The sequence below is a fragment of the Meles meles genome, chromosome 1 (assembly GCF_922984935.1).
Source record: "Meles meles chromosome 1, mMelMel3.1 paternal haplotype, whole genome shotgun sequence".
Taxonomy (NCBI): Eukaryota; Metazoa; Chordata; class Mammalia; order Carnivora; family Mustelidae; genus Meles; species Meles meles.
In genome coordinates this window covers 161627711-161647821 of record NC_060066.1, presented here as the reverse complement: position 1 = coordinate 161647821, position 20111 = coordinate 161627711, and the positions used below count along the sequence as shown (strand labels likewise).

Genomic DNA, 20111 nt, shown 5'->3' with positions numbered 1-20111 from the left:
CTTCTCCTTTAAATGACTGGTAGAATTCACTAGAGAAACCATTTGGTCCTGGAATTTTCTTTTCTTTTCCTTTTTAAGATTTTATTTAATTATTTGAGAGAGTGAAAGAGAGAGACACAGGGAGAAAGCACAAGTGGGGGGAAGGGCAAAGAGAGAGGGACAGCAGATACCCATCCATGCAGGGAGCCTGATGCAAGGCTCAGTCCCAGGACTCTGAGATCATGACCCAAGCCAGAGTCAGTCGGCTGCTTAACTGACTGAGCCACCCAGGTGCTCCTGGGATTTCCTTTGTTAGGAAGTTTTGATTATTAATCCAGTATCTTTACTTATTATACCTCTGTCCAGATATTATATTTCTTTTTGAATCAGTTTTCACAACTTGTGAGTTTCTAGGAATGTGTTCATTTAGTTATCTAATTTATTGACATATGGATGTTCATTTTTTAATAATCGATTGTATTTCTGTAATGTCAGTAGTTACGTCCCCACTTCCATTTCCCATTTAGTAATTTGAATCTTCTATTCTTTCTTAGTCAGTCTAACAAAAATTTTGGCAGTTGTGTTGACCGTTTCAAAGTGCCAACTTTTAGTTTCATTGATTTTTTTTTCTCATTTTGCTTATCTCCACTCTAATTTTTATTATTTCCTTCTTTATGCTGGCTTTTGTAGTTTTATCTTCTTTATTTCATTGCTTAAGGTGTAAAGTTATTTATTTTTTAAATTATTTTTTTATTGAAGTAGAATTGATACATAATGCTACATTAGTTTCAAGTGGAGATCTTTTAAAATATATCTACGGCTATAAATTTCTCTTTAAATACTACTTCCACTACATTTTATAAGTATGCTATGTTGTATTCTCATTCTCATTCATCTCAAAATATTTTCTAATTTCCCTTGTTCTTTCATCTTTGATCCTCTGGTTGTTTAAGAGTGTGTTGTTTAATATCCAAATATTTTTAAATTTTCCAGTTTTCCTTTTGTTACACATTATGAGTGTCATTACATTGTGGCAGAAAAGATTTCAATTTTTAAAATTTTATTACCTGTTGTTTTGTGGCCTAACATAATGGTGTATTTTGGAGAGTTTTCCATGTGAACTTGAGAAAAAAATGTGTATTCTGCCATTTGAGGATGGTGTGTTCTGTGCATGTATGTTATGTCTAGGTTATGTTATTATTCAGGTCCTCTTTTTTTAAATTGATAATCTCTATGGTTGTTCAGCCCATTATTGACAGTGGGGTACTGAAGTCTCAACTCTTACTGTAGAACTGTCTATTTCTTCCTTCAATCCTGTCAATTTTTGCTTCACATATTTGGAGGCTCTTTCGTTAAATACGTATGTTTATAATTGTTATATCTTCTTTATGGATTGCATCTTTTATCAATATGTAATGTTCTTGGGGCACCTGGGTGGCTCAGTGGGTTAAACCTCTACCTTCGGCTCAGGTCATGACTTCAGGGTCCTGGGATAGAGCCCTACATCAGGCTCTCTGCTCAGCAGGGAATCTGCTTCTCCCCAACCCAGCCTGCCACTCTGCCTACTTGTGATCTCTGTCTGTCAAATAAATAAATAAAATCTTAAATATATATATTTAAGGTTTCATTTATTCTATTTAATTATTTATATATTTATTATATTTTATTTACTATTTATATATTTATATTATAATTATGATATGTATATGATATACAATTATTATAAATCATATAATTATGATATATATTTGTAATATTAATATAATACACATAATCAATATATAAATATATTATATAAATATATATTATATATAAATTATGTATAAATCTGCTTTTTCATTGGAGTTTATCTATTTATTCAAAGTAATTATTGTTCAGGAAGGACTTCTGCCATTTTTATCTTCTTCATGTCTTATGTCTTTGTTCCTCAATTCTTCCGTTACTGTCTTTTGTGTTTACTGGATTTTTTAATTCTGCTTTGATTCCTAATTTTCTTTTTTGAAATTTTTAACTTATTTTCTTGGTGATTACTTTAGCGATTACAAGTAATTTCTTAAAAATTTAACAATCTATTGGGAATTACTACTACCTTACTTCAGTAGTATACAGGAACTCCTATACAGCTCCATCACACTCACTTTATGTTGATGGCACAAATTACATCTTTATACACTGTGTGCCTATTAGTATAGATTTATAATTATTATTTTATGTATTTATTTTAAATTATATTATAAAAAATAGAGTTGAGACAAACCAAAATTATAATACTGCTTTTGTATTTATCTATGTAGTTTCCTTTACCAGTGTCCTTTGTTTCTTCATGTCTTCAAGTTACTGTCTGGTGTCCTTTCATTTCTGCCTTAAGGACTCCCTTTAGTATTTCTCATAAGGCTACTCTACTAGTGCTGAATTGCCTTAGCTTTTGTTATCTGGGGGAATCTTAATTTTTCCTTCATGGGAATATATTTAATATTAATTATTTTACATAATGTCTCCATCATTAGAATTATTTGAAGGATATAGAATTCTTGGTTGACAGTTTTCTCTTTCATCTCTTTAAATATGGCATCCCAATGACCTCTGGACTCCATGGTTTCTGCTGAGAAATAGGGTGTAATCCTACTGAGGATTCCTTGTATGTAACAAGTCCCTTTTCTTTTGCTGCTTTTGAATTCTCTTTTAACACTTAATTATAAGATCTCCTTGTTTATCATTTTTGGAGTTTGTTGAGCATCTCAGACATGCAGATTCATGACATTTATCGAATTTTGGAAGTTTTTTGGCCATTATTTCCTCAAATGTTTTTTGTTTCCCTTTATCTTTTTTTTCTTCTACCATTCTGAAATTCCCTTTATGTTTGTGTTGGTATGCTTGGTGGGGCTCCATAGGTCCTTTGAGCTGTGTTCATTTTTCTTATTCTTCTCTCTCTTTGCTCCTCAGACTGGATTATTTTTATTGACCTGTCTTTTAAGAATTGCTGATTTTTTTCTTCTGCCTGCTCAAATCTGCTCTTCATAGCTGTAGTGAGTTTTTCCATTTCAGTTATTGTACTTCTAATCTCTAGAATTTGTTTGGTTTCTTTTTATCCCTATTCTTTATTTGTTTGTACATCATTCTGGTTTGCTTTAGCTTTTTGTCCACAGTTTCCCTTAGCCTTATCAGAATATATAATACAATTGATAAAAAGTTTTTGGCTGATAAATGTAATGTCTGTATTTCCACAGGGAGTTTCTGTTGATTTCTTATTTAAACAGACTATACTTTCTTATTTCTTTCTATCCTTTGTAATTTTTTTTTTTTTTTTTTTTTGAGAACTGAACAGTTTGAATATAATAATGTGGTGACTCTGGAAATCAGATTCTTCTTGGTCCTTGGGTTTTGTTTTTGTAGTTTTCTATGAGTCTTAGTTGTTTGTTTGCTTAGTGGTGTTTCTAAGCTGTTTTTATAAAGACTGTATTCTTTGTTATGTATCATCTTAGAAGCATTTGCTTTTTGGCTTTTGGTCAGCAGGTGTCCTGACAGAGATTTCCTTGAACATCTGAATTTCTCTCCCCATCAGAAAAAAAAAGGAGAGCAAAGAGAAAAGAAAAAGAGAAACAAAACAAAACAAAAAAACAAAGGGGAAAAAAAAACTCCCAGTCTTTGTAGATTGAGTCTGTGTTAAGGTGTTCCTTTAATGCTTAGCCAGGCTGTTTACAACTATGCCTTAGCCTTCACTTCCTGCTTGTATGGAGCCTAGAGATCAGCCAGAGGTGAAAGATTAGGATCTTTTCAAGTCTTTTCTGAGCATGCATCCTGCCCTAGGCATGCACAGGACTCTCTAAATTTCCCTGTATATGCAAGCCTTTTTCAGTATCTTAATTTCCTAAAGAAACTCCCTCCCTAGCTTTTTCCTTCAGGGTTTTAGTGTGTTTCTTGTTTGACTCCATTGTATTCTCTTGCCTCTAAGAGAGCTGAGCTGTTCACTTTCCTTTCAGTATTTGTGGAGAATGCAGTATGCACAGCTGCTTTACCACCTAAGAGAGTGCTGAATTTAAAAATAATAATAATAATAATAATAAGACAAGTGCTCTGTGTCAGTCCTCCTGGTAGCTCCCAGACAGGTTGAAACAGAGAAATCAACTCTGTTAAGAATAAAGTCTGCTCTGCTCCTTCTGGAACCAGAGGCCATGGTCTCAAACTGGGACAGCAGACTGCTGTCTTTAAGACCACAACCACATTTGTAAGGGGACTATGGCAAGAGTGAGTACAGATGCCAAAAGCTTTCCTACTAATTATAAGTTGCTTTTTTTTAAATTTAGCACTTGCTTAGAAGTTTGTCTATTTTAATTTTTCAGAAGAACTAGCTTATAGTTTTGCTGAACAACAAAGGCCATTAAAAATTAAAAACTTTCTTTTAATTACTTTTGGCCCTACTTCACAGATTGTTGACTATGCAGGGTTGTTAATTTATAAACACTGAAAGACAGTAAGTGTAATAAAGGACACAGGCTCTAGAACCAGACTGTCTGAGGAAATTACTGTGTACCATAATAGCTGAGTGACTTCAGCAAGTTGGCTAACTTCTCTTTGCTTGTTTCTTCCTCCAAAATGGAAAGTAACAATAGTACCTATCTCATAGGGTTGTGGTGAGAATTAAACCAGTTAATATATGTGAAAGGCCTAGAATAGCACCTGGCACATTTTAAATGTTATTAGTTATGGTTGAAACTCTGTAATAGTAAGCAGACAGTTTCTCCAAACATTTCCTAAACATTTGAAGAGTATAAAATTCTATAATAGAGTCTCTCTAAAAATCAAAATTGATAATTATATCATCTAAATCTTTTATATTTGTATTTATTACTCATTATTTGTCAAATTCTAAAAGCTGTAGATTACAGTACCCAGCTATTATTGTGATTTGGCCAAAGTATTTCTATTTTTGCTTTGTATGTTTCAACATTAATTTGTTAATTGACAGACTCAAAGAATGTACATTAAAATATGGTCATTTATCAAGCAGAATAAAATATAAATTACCTTTGTCTTCCTTTACGATTTTGTCACATTGAACCTCTTTATTCTTTGCAGCTCCATTAACAGTCTGCATCATCCTTTCAACATATAAGTCATTGCCTAATCTATTTCTACAAAGGGTCTCATAAGTCCTGTTTCTCCGACTATAAAAAATAAAGTATATTTAACTCATTAATAAAAATTGTTACCACCGATCTTACTTCTTTATATTATGCTTTCTCTTTAAAATTACATTCTTTAATGTGGATTGCACCAAACATGAAGTGAGAGTTAAAAAACTCTTTAAGGAAAGATTGCACTAAACCACCTCCAAAGGATTCTATTTACTGTACCTCCCAGCATCCCTACTACTGTCAGTGCCCACCAACAATATGCTAGCACTATTGCATGGAGCACTGGGTGTCGTGCAAAAACAATGAATACTGTTACGCTGAAAAAAAAAATTAATTAATTAAACAAAAAAAAATTCAAAAAAAAAAAAGAACTTTGTTATAAACACTGAAAACTATACATTTCCCTTAAGGTACCACTTTTGTGTCATCCTGTAGGTTTTCTTTTCATAATTATTTAATTCTGAGTATTTCTTAAATTTCTATTATGATTTCTTCTTTGACTCATGAGGAATTTAGAAAATGTGCTTTGTAACTTCCAAATGTGTATGTGAATATGTATCTGTGTTTTAATTGAGATTTATGTTACTAATTTTTAACTTAATTCCGTTTGTGGCCAGAGAATTTAGTTTCTATGCTACCATTTCTTTGAAATGTTCGAAACCTTGATTCATGGCCTTCTGCATGGATGATTTTTATAAATGTTCCATAGATGCTTGAAAAGAGTGTATGTTCTCTAATTGTTGAATGAAGAGTTGTGATCATTAAATTATGTTTCTGGTCCAAATTTTCAATATCTATGGAATTTTTTATCTGGTTGACATAAAGTAATTAAAAGAGGCATGTTTAAATCTCCTACTTTAGTAGGATACTTATCAAGTTTCTAATTTGTGCTTCATATATGTAGAGGTAATTTTATTAGGGGTATTCAAGATTGAAATTATTTTTACCTTCCTGTCATTATGAACTTCTTTGCCCCTAATAATGCTGTTGGTTTAATTGTTTCTCTGTGGATGATATGCTTTTTCTTTCTTTTCTTCTTTTTTAAAAATCTTTTAATATTTGATATCCTGGACTATCAGTACAATGCATTGAATCCACTTCATTTTTGTGGATTTTTTTTTTTTTAATTTATTCCTGTTTCTGTGACATGGTGTCTTTTAAGAGCTTGGGGAAGTCCTTACCCACTCTTTTGAATAGTTCCCTCCTCCATTCTTCCTATTTTGACTTTTTTTTTTTTTTAAGATTTTTTTTATTTATTTGACAGAGAGAGAGATCACAAGTAGGCAGAGAGGCAGGCAGAGAGAGAGGAGGAAGCAGGCTCCCTGCAGAGCAGAGAGCCCAGCCCGATGCGGGGCTCGATCCCAGGACCCTGAGATCATGACCTGAGCCGAAAGCAGCGGCTTAATCCACTGAGCCACCCAGGCGCCCCCTATTTTGACTTTTTAAAACTAACCAGATGCATGTTAGACCTTTATTCTATTGTTGATGTCTTTATCTTCTCTTTCATACTTTGTATCACATTTTTCTCTTCAAGGTTTATTTTGTATAATTTATCCAGATCTATATTTCAATTTATTAAATCTCTGTTCAATTATGCCTTGTTTAAATTTAACATTTACTTTTTAATCTCAACAATTACATAAGTATGCTTTATTTTACAGTTATTTTTAGATGTTTTTCCAAATATGAGTCATCATTTTGATAGTTTCTTAATGTTAGTATGGTGTTAACTTTATCTTTTATTTAAATATTTCACACATATTTTATATTCTATATCTCATAATATAGCCCTATTAAAATCTCATTATCCACAGATCTCATGATGTAAATCTAGGGTTTGTTAATTGCTTTTAATTCTCATTCATAATGGCTTCTTTATTGGTTTGGTGTATTTTTACCAAACTCAAGCTGAGGGAATCTTAAGAGTCTAAATGGGATATGATTTCCTCCAGAGAATATTCACATTTGCTTAAGATAGTAGCTATGAGACCTAGGATTGCTTGAGATAACTGAAATCCTTTTAAGGGTCGTTGATTAATCCAAAAATACCTCTTTCAGTTATCTCAATTTGTCAGGGACCAAAGACTTTAATAGATTCTAGATTCATGTGCTAATTTTAACATTTGCTTCTAGTATCTTGCCCTCTCTGATTTCAGATCATTTATTTATCCATTTGCTATTCTTTTTAGATTTTTTTATTTTATTTTATTTGACAGACAGAGATCACAAGTAGGCAGAGAGGCAGGCAGAGAGAGAGGAAGGGAAGCAGGCTACCTGCTGAGCAGAGAGCCCGATGCGGGGCTCGATCCCAGGACTCTGGGATCATGACCTGAGCCGAAGGCAGAGGCTTTAACCCACTGAGCCACCCAGGTGCCCCTATTTGCTATTCTTTACTTTCCTTTTTTTGGTGTTAAGAGCTTACCCTTATGTCTTATGAGTTTCAAAGAATGTTATTCAGGATCTACTTGTACTATATTTTGAAGTCCAAAAAAATTCTAGGTCATTTTATATTTGGATAAGAATAATTCCCTAAAAATATTTTAATGATGGATTTTTTAGTACTATTAATCATATTCAAATATATTTGAATCTAAATAATCTGAATAACTATCAATAATCTATTTTTAGTAGCTAAATTAATTTCAGGCAGAGCAGACTTCAGAGCAAGGCAAATTACCAGAGAAAAGAGGGGCATTACATAATGATAAAAAGGTCAATTCTCCAAAAAATGCATAACAATCCTTCATGTGTATGTATCTAACAACAAAATTTCAAAATACACAAGGCAAAATCTAAAGACCTATTTAAATTAATTAATAAGAAGAAATGGAAAATCTGCTCTAAGACAGTAAATTCAGTTATTTTCCCATTACCTATTTTCCTTTTTAAGTTTTTAATATAAAAATGTCAGTCCTTTCTTTTTAAACTGGACATAATTTATACAAGCATAAAAGAAAAGAAATCATTAAAATATATATTGAAACTTGGAAGCTTCTTTTATTTCTTTTATTATTTGATTTAGTAGTTTACCTGCTTTTTAAAGAATAAGGTAAAGCTATGGGTTCTTCCTCCAGGAGAGAAGTACATACAACATAAATACTTTACATATCACTTTATAGGGCACATAAATAACTTTATATATAATTTCACCAAGCACATATGCCATTATCCAGGAATCCCCAAAAACAGAAACAAGGATAAGAACCTCTGACTTAGCACTTAAATTACAGAAGCAAACAGACAATTGAGCCATACGTACATGACCTTCGTAGCTTCTTCAGATTCCACAGAAACCATGACTGTTGGTAGGTTAAATAGTCTCAGTGTTTCTGTCTCTGTGAGTATTATCTCTATAGTCTTCTGTAGGTCTTCTTTTGTTACAATTTTTTCAGGTGTTGCCCTCACAACTCGTAAATCTAAAATACATGACTTAATAAAAATCATTTACTAATCACTGTTTTTAATTTTCATTTTACCAAAATATCATGATGGGTCATGCATTGGAGTTGGCTTTATGTGGTCAAGAACAGACCATGTTGTGGGACGTATTCAATCCCTCTGACGTTGGGGGAGATTATGATAATAATCATATCCTCCCTCCCGTCTCCCTCCAAAAGGATGATCTTCCCTGCTGCTGCAGACACTGCGGATTGCCCAAGTTTTCATTGCTAAGGCTTTTTTCCTTCCCTTGCTCTTTACATTAAGAAAATCAAGTCTTTAGCTTTCTTAGCCTCTCTTGAAGCTAGAGGTGACCATGTGACAGAGCTCTGACCAATGAGAGAACAGTGGAAATATATAGGAAGGAAGAAGGCTCCTGGGGAAACTTTTACTTTCTTGATAAATAAGGGTGACATGACTGAAGCTACTGCCCTTCTCCCTCTTTCTGCCGCTAATGTGGATATAATACCCACAGCTGGGGCAGGTATTTTGAGACCATGGAGCAAAAAGCAAGAGCGAGAAGCGAAAAGAAAAGTTTTAAGGAAAGAGAATTAGCAGAGCTGCCAATCCAGAGTCTGACAGTCAAGACACAAAATCAAATTCAAAAGTATTGACCTTTTAAGTTCTTTTAATGTGAGAAAAATGGGTGATTGTTTAAGCTAATGTAGTTGGGTGTTCTCTTACTTGTTGTCAGAGCATTGCTATTACATGTCTTAACACCAAAGGCTGACTCAAGCACTTTTCCAACCTTATGAATACTTTCATCAACCCTTCATTATCATCTCAGAGGAAGAGACACCCTTACTGCACTCCGAGGCAAATGTTCCTCAGGTAGGTACCTTTTTCTTCCACCACTTTTGATCAGCCATCATTTTATCATTCTTATATCTTCATTTTCATAACCGTTTATCTCATGTTTTATGCTCTGCCTGGAAGGAGCCACTCCTATTTGTTCTCCTGACAAATTACCAATCACCTTTAAAAACCCAATTCAAAAGTCTATAATGTTCTCTATGAATTCTTTTTCTTTCCCCACCTTCAAGATGTTGATCTTCACTTTCAAAGCATTCCCATTACATTGGCGTATGTCATATAGGACACTGATCACAATATATCAGAAGGACTTGCCTCCTGAGTTAAAAGCACTCCTAAGGCTGGGTGGTGCCAGAGAGTCACCCTGGGAACTTGAATGCTACCTTGGTAATTCTCACGTAGCTACTCCTCAGTCCAGCCTTTGGGAATCATTATCATAGCTCTTTTATCTCAAGTACCTGACAAATCATAAGCATATTTGCTAAGGAAATAATGGGCTGTTACTGAAATAAATGACATTATTTTCATTACCTGTAAAACTAGTCAGTCTTTCTCGTCTGTAGGATGGTTCTTCAAGGTCTTCTGCTATTGAGTCGGTAGTAGATACACTTGATTTAGAAACTGTACTACTTCCTAAAACTGACCTTTAATAATGAAAAACATCACTCATTTATTTAGGTGTTCTTATGTGTAACTAAATATATAAATAAAAACATTATCATAGTGAGAAATCAAATATAATATAATCATGTAAGAAACACTGATAGAAAGAGGTCTGAGACTACTTCTTGAAACAGAGTTGGTTTGTAGTGCTCCTTAAGTAAAAAGTCATTATAAATATATTTTAGAAAGAAAACATGTCAAAACTTTGTCTGAAGTCCTTCGATGGATTCCCAATATATTTAGAATAAAAAGCTAAAATAGTATCTACCTATCCAGTCTCTCCATCTTCACTATCACTCTTCCCCTGCCCCACTTTTCCTCAATCTTGTGGTGCTCTCCTATTTTAGAGTCTCAGCCTGGAAGCTCCTTTCATTTTTCACCAATTTTCTGCTCATCATTCAAATCCCATCTTAAATGTGATTTTTTTCAGTTTTATAAAGGTCCTCTCAAGATTTAATTAAAAGAAAATCTATATACTGGTTGGGAAACCAACAAACCAAAGAATACAAAAATAATTTCCTTGAACAATGAACTTAATATTACTTCATGATATTATATACCTTTTTTCCTTTTCTATTTATAAGTCCAATTGTCCTCCAAAAGGATAGGATCAGTTTACTGGAATATTATTTGTTTTGTGGAGCACTCCTATGACTACTCTGTGCAAATTTGGAGGCAGACTCTTGAACAGCATATTTTCTCTTAAATTTTGTGCTTAGTTAACAAACTGAACTTTTAATTTGTCAGATTGAAAATTACATTCAAATATTTCCCCATAATCTTTAGATTATTTTAGGACATCATGTTTTATTATTGCAAAGACTCTGAACTTCTCCACTGTAAGCATTTGAAAAATTTCAGTAATGTGTCTACATAATACATGAGTAACATTTCATTTACCAAAAAAAATTGTGAAACAGAAGAGAAATCAAACCCTAGGAGAAGAGGGATTTGCAGGGAAGAATGGAGTTGGGGGCCACAGAAAAGGAAAGCTACTTTTTCCCATCAATTGCAACAGAGAAGAAACCGAAGAAGTCTGTCTGTGGGTATGTGATGTTAGCCCCACCTTTTGGTTCCTCAGGAAATCTTGAGTAAAATCTACATATATCGCTCACAAAGGTTTGGTGTATCAGGGAACTCAAGTCATGCAAAGCTCTACATCTAAGTAAAACATGAGGGGAACACAAAGATGGCACCCTAATGTAGAGTGGATTTGGGAGTCTGAAGACAACTGACTTCTAAGTTACATATATGCAACTGAAATAAAAAGACAGTACATATGATATAAAAAAGAACAACAGAATAGTATACTTTACCTTGTAAACTGCCCTAACATACTAGGATTTATTGTATTCTGATACAGGCTATAGGAGGATATATATTCTGATCCATATGATCCTTCTTGTGATGTAAATAGTTTATTTGGCTTTGCTGTTCCCATATGTGGGTCTTGTTGATAAAGAGGTCGGGGAGTAACATCAACTCCAAGTGCATTGATTACCTGTGGAAAGTGGTTATTTAAAATGAAATAAGTAAAAAAAAAAAAGGGGGGGGGATGTTTCTGAATAATAGGCCCTAGAAAATTATATTAGTTGTAACATTTCTTTCATTTCTGATTTTATTTATTTGAACCTAATTTTATTTGAATTCCCTCTTCTTTTTTTCTTGGTGAATATAGTTAAAGATTTGTCAATTTTGTTTATCTTTTCAAAGAACCAGCTTTTAGTTTTACCTGTGGAAAGTGGTTATTTAAAATGAAATAAGTAAAAAAAAAAGGGGGGGGGATGTTTCTGAATAATAGGCCCTAGAAAATTATATTAGTTGTAACATTTCTTTCATTTCTGATTTTATTTATTTGAACCTAATTTTATTTGAATTCCCTCTTCTTTTTTTCTTGGTGAATATAGTTAAAGATTTGTCAATTTTGTTTATCTTTTCAAAGAACCAGCTTTTAGTTTTACTGGTCTTCCCTATTATCTTTTCTGTCCCTATTTCATTTGTTTCTGTTCTAATCTGTTATTTCTTTCCTTCCACTAACTTTGGGGTTCATTTGTTCTTTTTCTAGTCCTTTGAGGTACAAAATTAAGTTGTTTGAGACTCTTTGTTTCTTGAGGTAGGTATTTATCTCTAAGAACTTCCCCTTTAGAATTGTTTTTGCTGCATCCCACAAATTTTGGTATATTTCTATTCTTTTTTTTTAATTTATTTTTTAAATTTCTTTTCACTGTTCCAGAATTCATTGTTTATGCACCACACCCTGTGCTCTATGCAATACATTCCTTCCATAATACCCACTGCCAGGCTCACCCAACCCCCACCTCCCTCCCCTCCAAAACCCTCAGATTGTTTTTCAGAGTCCACAGTCTCTCATGGTTCATCTCCCCCTCCAGTTTCCCCCAATTCCCTTCTCCTCTCCATCTCCCCATGTCCTCTGTGTTATTCCTTATGCTCCACAAATAAGAGAAACCATATGATAATTCTGTCTCAAGGTATTTTTTTCTCTTTTGATTTCTTCTTTGACCCATTAGTTACTCAGTAGCATATAGTTTAATCGCCACATTATTTTTGAGCATTCTAATTTCTTTCTGTTATTAATGTCTAGTTCCCTAACATTGTGGCTGGAAAAGATGCTTGATATGGTTTCAATTCTCTTCAATTAATTAAGACACATTTTGTGGCCTAACATATGCGCTATCCTGGAAAATATTCCATGTGTATTTGAGAAGAATCTGTATTCTGTTGCTTTTGGTTGGTATCACCCTTTCTGAGCCTCTATTCATTTTCTTCATTCTTTTTTCCCACTCTGTGTTTGGCTTGTGTAATCTCTATAGATCTATTCTCAAGTTGGCTAATTCTTCCTTCTATAAGTTAAAATCTTTTATTTAGCTTCTCTAGTGAATGTTTAAAATTTTGATTACCGTACTTTTCAATGCCAGAATTTCCATTTGGTTCTTTTTTATAATTTTTTTTGGTGCAACCCAGAAACTGCATTTTAATTTTAATTGAGATGTAACTGACACATAAGATTGTATCCATTTTAGGTGTACAACATAATGATTTGACATATGTGTATATTACAAAATGATTACAATAATAAGTTTATATAAAATCCATCACCTTAGGGGCACCTGGGTGGCTCAGTCGGTTAAGCATCCAACACTTGGTTTTAGCTCATTTCATGAACTCATGGGTTATGAGAATGAGTCCCATGACCAGCAGGGAGTCTACTTGGGAGTTTCTCTCTTTGCCCCTCTCCCACTCACTTGCTCTCTCTCTAAAATAAATAACAAATCTTTAACCAAAATATATTAAAATCAATCACCTCACATAGTTAAACAAAATTATTTTTTGTTATGATGAGAATTTTTTTTTTTAAGATTTTATTCGTTTTAGAGACAGCATTTGGGGACGGGCAAAGGGAGAAGAGAATCCTAAGCAGATTCTGTACTGAGTGGGGAGCCTGATGTGGGCCTGATCCCAGGACCTTGAGACCAAGATCTGAGCCAAAACCAAGAGTCGGACACCCAAGCAACTGTGCTACCCAGGCGACCCATGATGAGAACTTTAAAATCAATTTTCTCAGGAACTTTCAAATATACAATGTAGTATTTTATTCAAGTTTTTGTTTAAATTCCAGTTTGTTAACATACATTGTAACATTAGCTTCAGGTGTACAGTATAGTGATTCAACACTTCAAAGTAATACCTGGTGCTCATTTACCAGTACACTACTTAATCCTCATCACCTATTTAACCTATCACCCCACTGATCTCCCCCTGGTAACCATCAGTTTGTTCTCTATAGTTCAGAGTCTGTTTCTTGGATGACCTCTCTCTTTTCTTCCCCCTCATTTATTCATTTATTTTGTTTCTTAAATTCCACATATGAATGAAATCATATGGTATTTGTCTTTCACTGACTGACTTATTTCACTTAGCATAATACTCCGTAGCTCTATCCATGTTGTTGCAAATGGCTAGATTTCACTATTCTTATGGTTGAGTAATACTCCTAGTAGTGCAATTGCTGGATTATAGGATAGGTCTATTTTTAACCTTTTGAGGAAGGTCCATATTGTTTTCCAGAGTTGTTGCACCAGTTTGCATTTCCAACAGCACAAGAGGGTTCCCCTTTCTCCACATACTTGCCAACAATAGTTGTTCCCTTATATTGTTGATTTTAGCCATTCTGACAGAGTGAGGTAGTATCTCCTTGTATATTTGCATTTTCCCTGATGATCAGTGATGTTGAGCCTCTTTATTGATGTTTTCTGAATTGATTATGACAGTTATCATACATCTTTTTACTTCTTTAATCATGGTCTCTTTATTTCTATGCTGGGAAATAAACTGAGGGATTTAGAAGGGAGGAGGGTGGGGGGATGGGTGAGCCTGGTGATGGGTATTAAGGAGGGCACCGATTGTATGGAGCACTGGGTGTTATATGCAAACCATGAATCATGGAACACATCAAAAACTAATGACGTACTGTAATGGTGACTAACATACACAATAAAAAAGAGGGAGGGCAGAGGGAAGGGAGAGGGATAAAGTCTGCGCTAAGCATGGAGCCAGACTTGGGACTCTATCCCTGGACCCTGAGATCGTGACTTGAGCCAAAACCAAGAGTTGGATACTTAACCAACTGAACCAACCAGGCACCCCTTTTCTAAGAGTTTTCTAGTTCTAGCTGTAAGAACATGATACATTTGGAGTTATTTTTTTATATAAGCGTCCTACATAATTCTTTTGCATGTAGATAACCAGTTTTTCCAATACCTTTGTTGAAAAGACTGTCCTTTCCCCATTGCATAGAATGAACATCTTTGTTAAAAATCATTTGAACTTGTATGTAAGGGGTTATTTCTGGGCCCTCTATCCTATTCCATTGATCCATATATCTCTCTTTATGCTAGTAGTGCACTGTGTTAATTAGCACAGCTTCGTAGTAAGTTTTGAAATCAGGACGTGTGAGACCTTCCACTTTGTGATTCTTTTCCAAGACTGTTTCGACTATTTGGGGTCTCCTAATATTCCATATGAATTTTAGGACATATTTTATTTCCACAAAAAATGTTATTGGGATTTTGATATGGATTGCATTGAATCTGCATCTTGTTTTGGGTACTATTAGTATCTGAAGAAGTATTCTAATGTAGGGATGCCTGGGTGGCTCAGTGCGTTCAGCCTCTGGCTTGGGCTCAGGTCATGATCTCAGGATCCTGGGATCAAGTCCCGCATTCGGCTCTCTGCTCAGCAGGGAGCCTGCTTCCCCCTCTCTCTCTGCCTGCCTCTCTGCCTACTTGTCTCTCTTATCTCTACCTTATCTAGCTTATCTCTTTGTCAAATAAAAAACTGAAATCTTTTAAAAGAAATATTCTAATGTATAAACAAGGGATGTTTTCCCATTTGTTATTGTTTTCTTTCATTTCTCTCAGCAATATTTATCAGTATACAAATCTTTCACTTCCTTAGTTAAGTTTATTTCTAAGTATTTTATTCTTTTTGATACTATTGTAAATGGAAATCTTTTTTCTTAATTTTCTTTTTGGATTGTTTATTGCTAGGTATAGAAACACAACTGATTTTTGTGTGATAACTTTCTATATTACAACTTTGCTGAACTTACTAGTTCTCAGTTTTTGTTTTTGTTTTTAAATGTGGCATCTTGGGGCGCCTGGGTGGCTCAGCGGGTTAAAGCCTCTGCCTTCAGCTCAGGTCATGATCCCGGGGTGCTGGGATCGAGCCCCGCATCGGGCTCTCTGCTTAGCTGGGAGCCTGCTTCCTCCTCTCTCTCTGCCTGCCTCTCTGCCTACTTGTAATCTCTATCTGTCAAATAAATAAATCTTTAAAAAAAAAAAAAAAAAAAAAAAAAAAAAATAAATGTGGCATCTTTGGGAGTTTTCTACATATAAGATCATGTCATCTGCGAACTGAGATTTATGTTTTCCTTTCTATTTTGGACAATTTTTATTTCTTCTTCTTCACTAATTGCTCTGGCTAGGACACCCACTGCTATGTTGAGAAGTAGCAAGAGTGGGTATCCTTGCATTGTTTCTGATCTGAGGGGGAAAGCTTTCAGTCTTTCATCACTGAGTTTGATGTTAGTTGTAGTTTTTTCAGAATGCCAGAGAAAATCCTTTCACAGATTAGCTAAATGGTTAAAAAAAAATTTTTTTAATAATGAATGGATATTAAATTTTTTCAAATGCTTTTTCTTTATCTGTTCTGATGATCCCATATATTCTTCCCTCCCAGTTTATTAATATGGCAAATACTATTGATTTTTAAATTTGGAACAAACTTGCATGCATTATCTGCAGTTGGTCATGATGCACTCACTATCCCTTCTACATATTGTAATACCATACGATATGTTTGTGTTGTATGTATGCATAATATACACATAATACATCAAATGCATATACATATGATTGTTATGGACTGGATGTTTTGTACACCCAAAATTCATGTTGGCTCCCTAATTCCAATGTGATGGTACTGGATGGTAGAACTTTTGAAAAGTAATTAGGTCGTGAGGGTGGAGATCTCATGAATGGGATTAGTGAGTACCCTTCTGAGAAGAGGCTAGAGAGTTAGATAAATGTCTTTCCACCATGTGATACATTGGGAATACATTCAGTATACATTGAGAATTTAGCAATCTGCAACGTGGAAAAGGGTCCTCATCAGAACCCAACCATGCTGGCATTCTAATCCTGAGCTTCCAGCCCCAAAACTCTGAGAAGTAAATTTGTTTATAAGCCATCCAGTTATAGCTGCCTGAGATAATGCTACATGCAATATATTTGCAAATATATAGCATTCATTTATTAAAATTCTATTAGCTTGTTTTCATTTTTTGGCTATTATAAACAAAGATGCTATAAACATTTGTGTACTAGTTTTTATATAAACATATACTTTCTTTTCTCTTTTATTATTATGTTTTTAAGATTTTATTTATTTCCCAGAGATGGAGAGAGGAAGTAAAGAAGGGGGAGCAACAGGCAGAGGGAAAAGCACCCTTTCCACTGAGCAGGGAGCCTGACATGGGACTTGATCCCAGGACCCCAGGATCATGACCTGAGCCAAAGGCAGACGCTTAACTGACTGAGCCACCCAGGCACCCCACTTTCTTTTCTCTTTAGTAGATACCTAGAAGTGGAAAGGCTGGATGGTATAGTAGATATATATTTAACATTGAATAAACTGCCAAATGGTTTTTCATTTTCCATTCCTACCAGCAGTGTATGAAAATTGATTCCTCCACATACTTGCCCACATTTGGTATGATCAGTCTTTTAATTTTAGCCATTCTAATAGGTGTTCAGCAGTATCTTGGTTTCAGTTTGCATTTCCCTAATGACTAATGCTGATCATGTGCTCATTTGCTATCTGTGTATGTACTGTGTTGAAGTATTTGTTCAAATGTTTTGCTGATGGAGTGTCTGGGTGGCTCAGTTGTTAAGTGTCTGCCTTCAGCTCAGGCCTTGATCTCAGGGTCCTGGGATTGAGACTCGAGTTGGGGCGGGCGGGGGGGATGACTCTCCTCAGCAGAATGTGTGCTTCTCCCTCTGTGCTCATTCTCTCTCACTCTTTCTCTAGTAAATAAAAACAAATCTTCAAAAAATGTTTTGCTTGTTTTAAAAATTAGGTTGTTTTAGTATTGTTTTGAGAATTATTTATATATTTTGGATACAAGTACTTTATCAGATATATGCTTTATAAATAATTTTTCCCACTGTATGGCTTCTTTTTTCATTCTTTTAGCAATGTCTTTCAAAGACCAGAAGCAGCTTTCATTTTGATTGAGTCTGATTTACCAATTTTATCTTTAATGGACTGTGTTTTTTTGTGTCATATCTAGAAGTATCATTGCCTAGCCCATTCAGATTTATATATTACATATTTGTCTGTATATATATTATATTTTGAGTAAAGGTTTTAAAAATTCAATTCCTTAGGGAGGGCATGTATTGCATGGAGCACTGGGTGTTGTGCAAAAACAATGAATACTGTTATGCTGAAAAAATAAATTAATTAAAAAAATTCAATTCTTAGTTTTCTAATGAGATAACTAATTTTGTGACAATTTATTTTATCATATTTTCTAGAGTATACTGCAAAGGAGAATGGATGTTAGCCTTACTATCTATATTATAGCTAGGTTAGCTAATATTACTACCAGTTCTAAAGGTCATGAGCAGACTTTCCTCACTCCACTCTAATGTTCTCGTTATTCGTAATGAATTATAGGAGCCAACAGCAAATATTATGCTGTAAGATATGTTATGTGGTGAAGACTCTAACAAAATCAATATATAGATATTAGAAGTGAGTTGGTTATTTCAAAGCAGTATATTTTTCACCTTTAACATTTCAGTTAAGTTTTTTATGGTGCCATTTTCAAATAAACTCAGAATTCTAAAGAATATTACCTGGGGCACCTGGGTGGCTCAGTGGGTTAAAGCCTCTGCCTTCGGCTCAGGTAATGGTCCCAGGGCCCTGGGAAGGAGCTCTCTGCTCAGCAGGGAGCCTGCTTCCCTTTCTCTCTCTGTGCCTGCCTCTCTGCCTACTTGTGATCTCTGCCTGTCAAATAAATAAATAAAATCTTAAAAAAAAAAAAGATTACCTGTATGGGTGTCCTTACGGTGGGCATATTCATTTTTTCTATTTTTATCTCAGGTAGAACCGTCAAGGTTTTTGACATCGCCATTCTGCTTTGGTTTGCACCAACATATCCTTTCGTTTGCCCTCCTTTTACTGTGTTAGTAAAGCTAATAGATTTTTTTGCTTGTGGGCCAACGCTCCTTTATCAGGAAAAGAAAACATAATACAAAGGATCCATGACTGAAGGAAAACTAACCAACAATAAAAAAGCAGACTTTCATTTAGAAACATGGAAACAATCTGAACATATAAACAAGAAATAATAATAGCTACTTGGAGCTCATCATGTGTAAGCAGAGTTCTAGAATGTTTACCTGCATTATGTCACTTTTTTCTCGCAACCTTTAAGAGGCTGCTATAAAAATCATTTTATATAAAATCACAGAAGCATAAGAGGGAAATATTCCTCCTAGAGTTGAAATTTGAAGTCAGGCAGTCCAATCCAAAGTCTAAACAGATTTCTCTGGGTCTTAGTTTCCTTATTTGTAAGATGGGGATATTAAATAGTGCCTTATTCATGGATTATTATGAGGATTAAATGGATTAATTTGTAGATTATGGTTAGGAAGTCCCTGGCACATAGTAAGCATAAGTCAGTGTACAGTATAGCTACATAGGCAGAATGAAGCATGAGTAATAAAACCTGGAAAGAATATTGTGCTCCTGTCTAAACAATTGCATAATAATTTTTAATAGGAAGAGAAGATAAAATCAAAATGTTTGCATACTGGAGGAAAAAAATATGATTTTACTTTTGTATACTCTACAAATTCCTTATCACAAAAACTTACCTTATCATTCCTTATCAGAGTACTTTGATTGTATTATGGATTTCTATTAAAAAAAGATGATCTTCCCTTAGATTATAAAAAGGAAATCTGTTTCCAAAGCAAACATTTTATTTTTTTTATTAATTTTTGATTTTTATTTTAAGTAGGCTCTATACCTAACTTGGGGCTTAACCTCATGACTTTGAGATTAAGAATCATGTGCTCTACTGACTGAGCCAGCTAGGCGCCCCAGACCCCCAAAGAAAACATTTTAAGTGAGACTTTTACTTTTCAAATCATAAAAGATCAGACAGAATGAAATATTTTTAAATGACAACCCACTTTTCATATTTTATTTTTCTTCATAGCATTTATTACAACTGGATGCTTTTTCCTATTGATCACTCCTTTACTAGAATGTAAGCATCCTCAGGGCAAGAAATTTGTCTTGTTAATTGCTATATTCCTAGAACCCACAACAGTACCCAGTATAGTGTGGTCACTAAAAAAGCATTTTTTAAATAAATGAATTCTATTCATGTGGCATTTCAAATTTATATTCCTTGAAAGTATTTTACTCTCTCCTCCTTCCTACAATGTCTAAATGACTTTATCTTCAACATCTCTAAGAAAATAAGAT

The 20111-nt window shown here is 34.2% G+C and overlaps 1 protein-coding gene across 2 annotated transcripts in view; it reads right to left on the bottom strand.

The window, feature by feature from the left end:
• DNAI4 (dynein axonemal intermediate chain 4) overlaps positions 1-20111 on the bottom strand; it is an 85542-nt gene that overhangs the window by 54912 nt on the left and 10519 nt on the right. The window contains exons 2-6 of one of the 2 annotated variants that reach the window (XM_045981525.1): positions 18664-18841; positions 11345-11529; positions 9897-10009; positions 8374-8530; positions 5005-5144 (exon numbers count right to left, since the gene is read on the bottom strand). In XM_045981525.1, the coding sequence (XP_045837481.1) occupies positions 5005-5144; positions 8374-8530; positions 9897-10009; positions 11345-11529; positions 18664-18841 (773 nt within the window). The remainder of the gene's footprint in view (positions 1-5004; positions 5145-8373; positions 8531-9896; positions 10010-11344; positions 11530-18663; positions 18842-20111) is intronic. The other variant, XM_045981535.1, reaches the window with a different exon arrangement.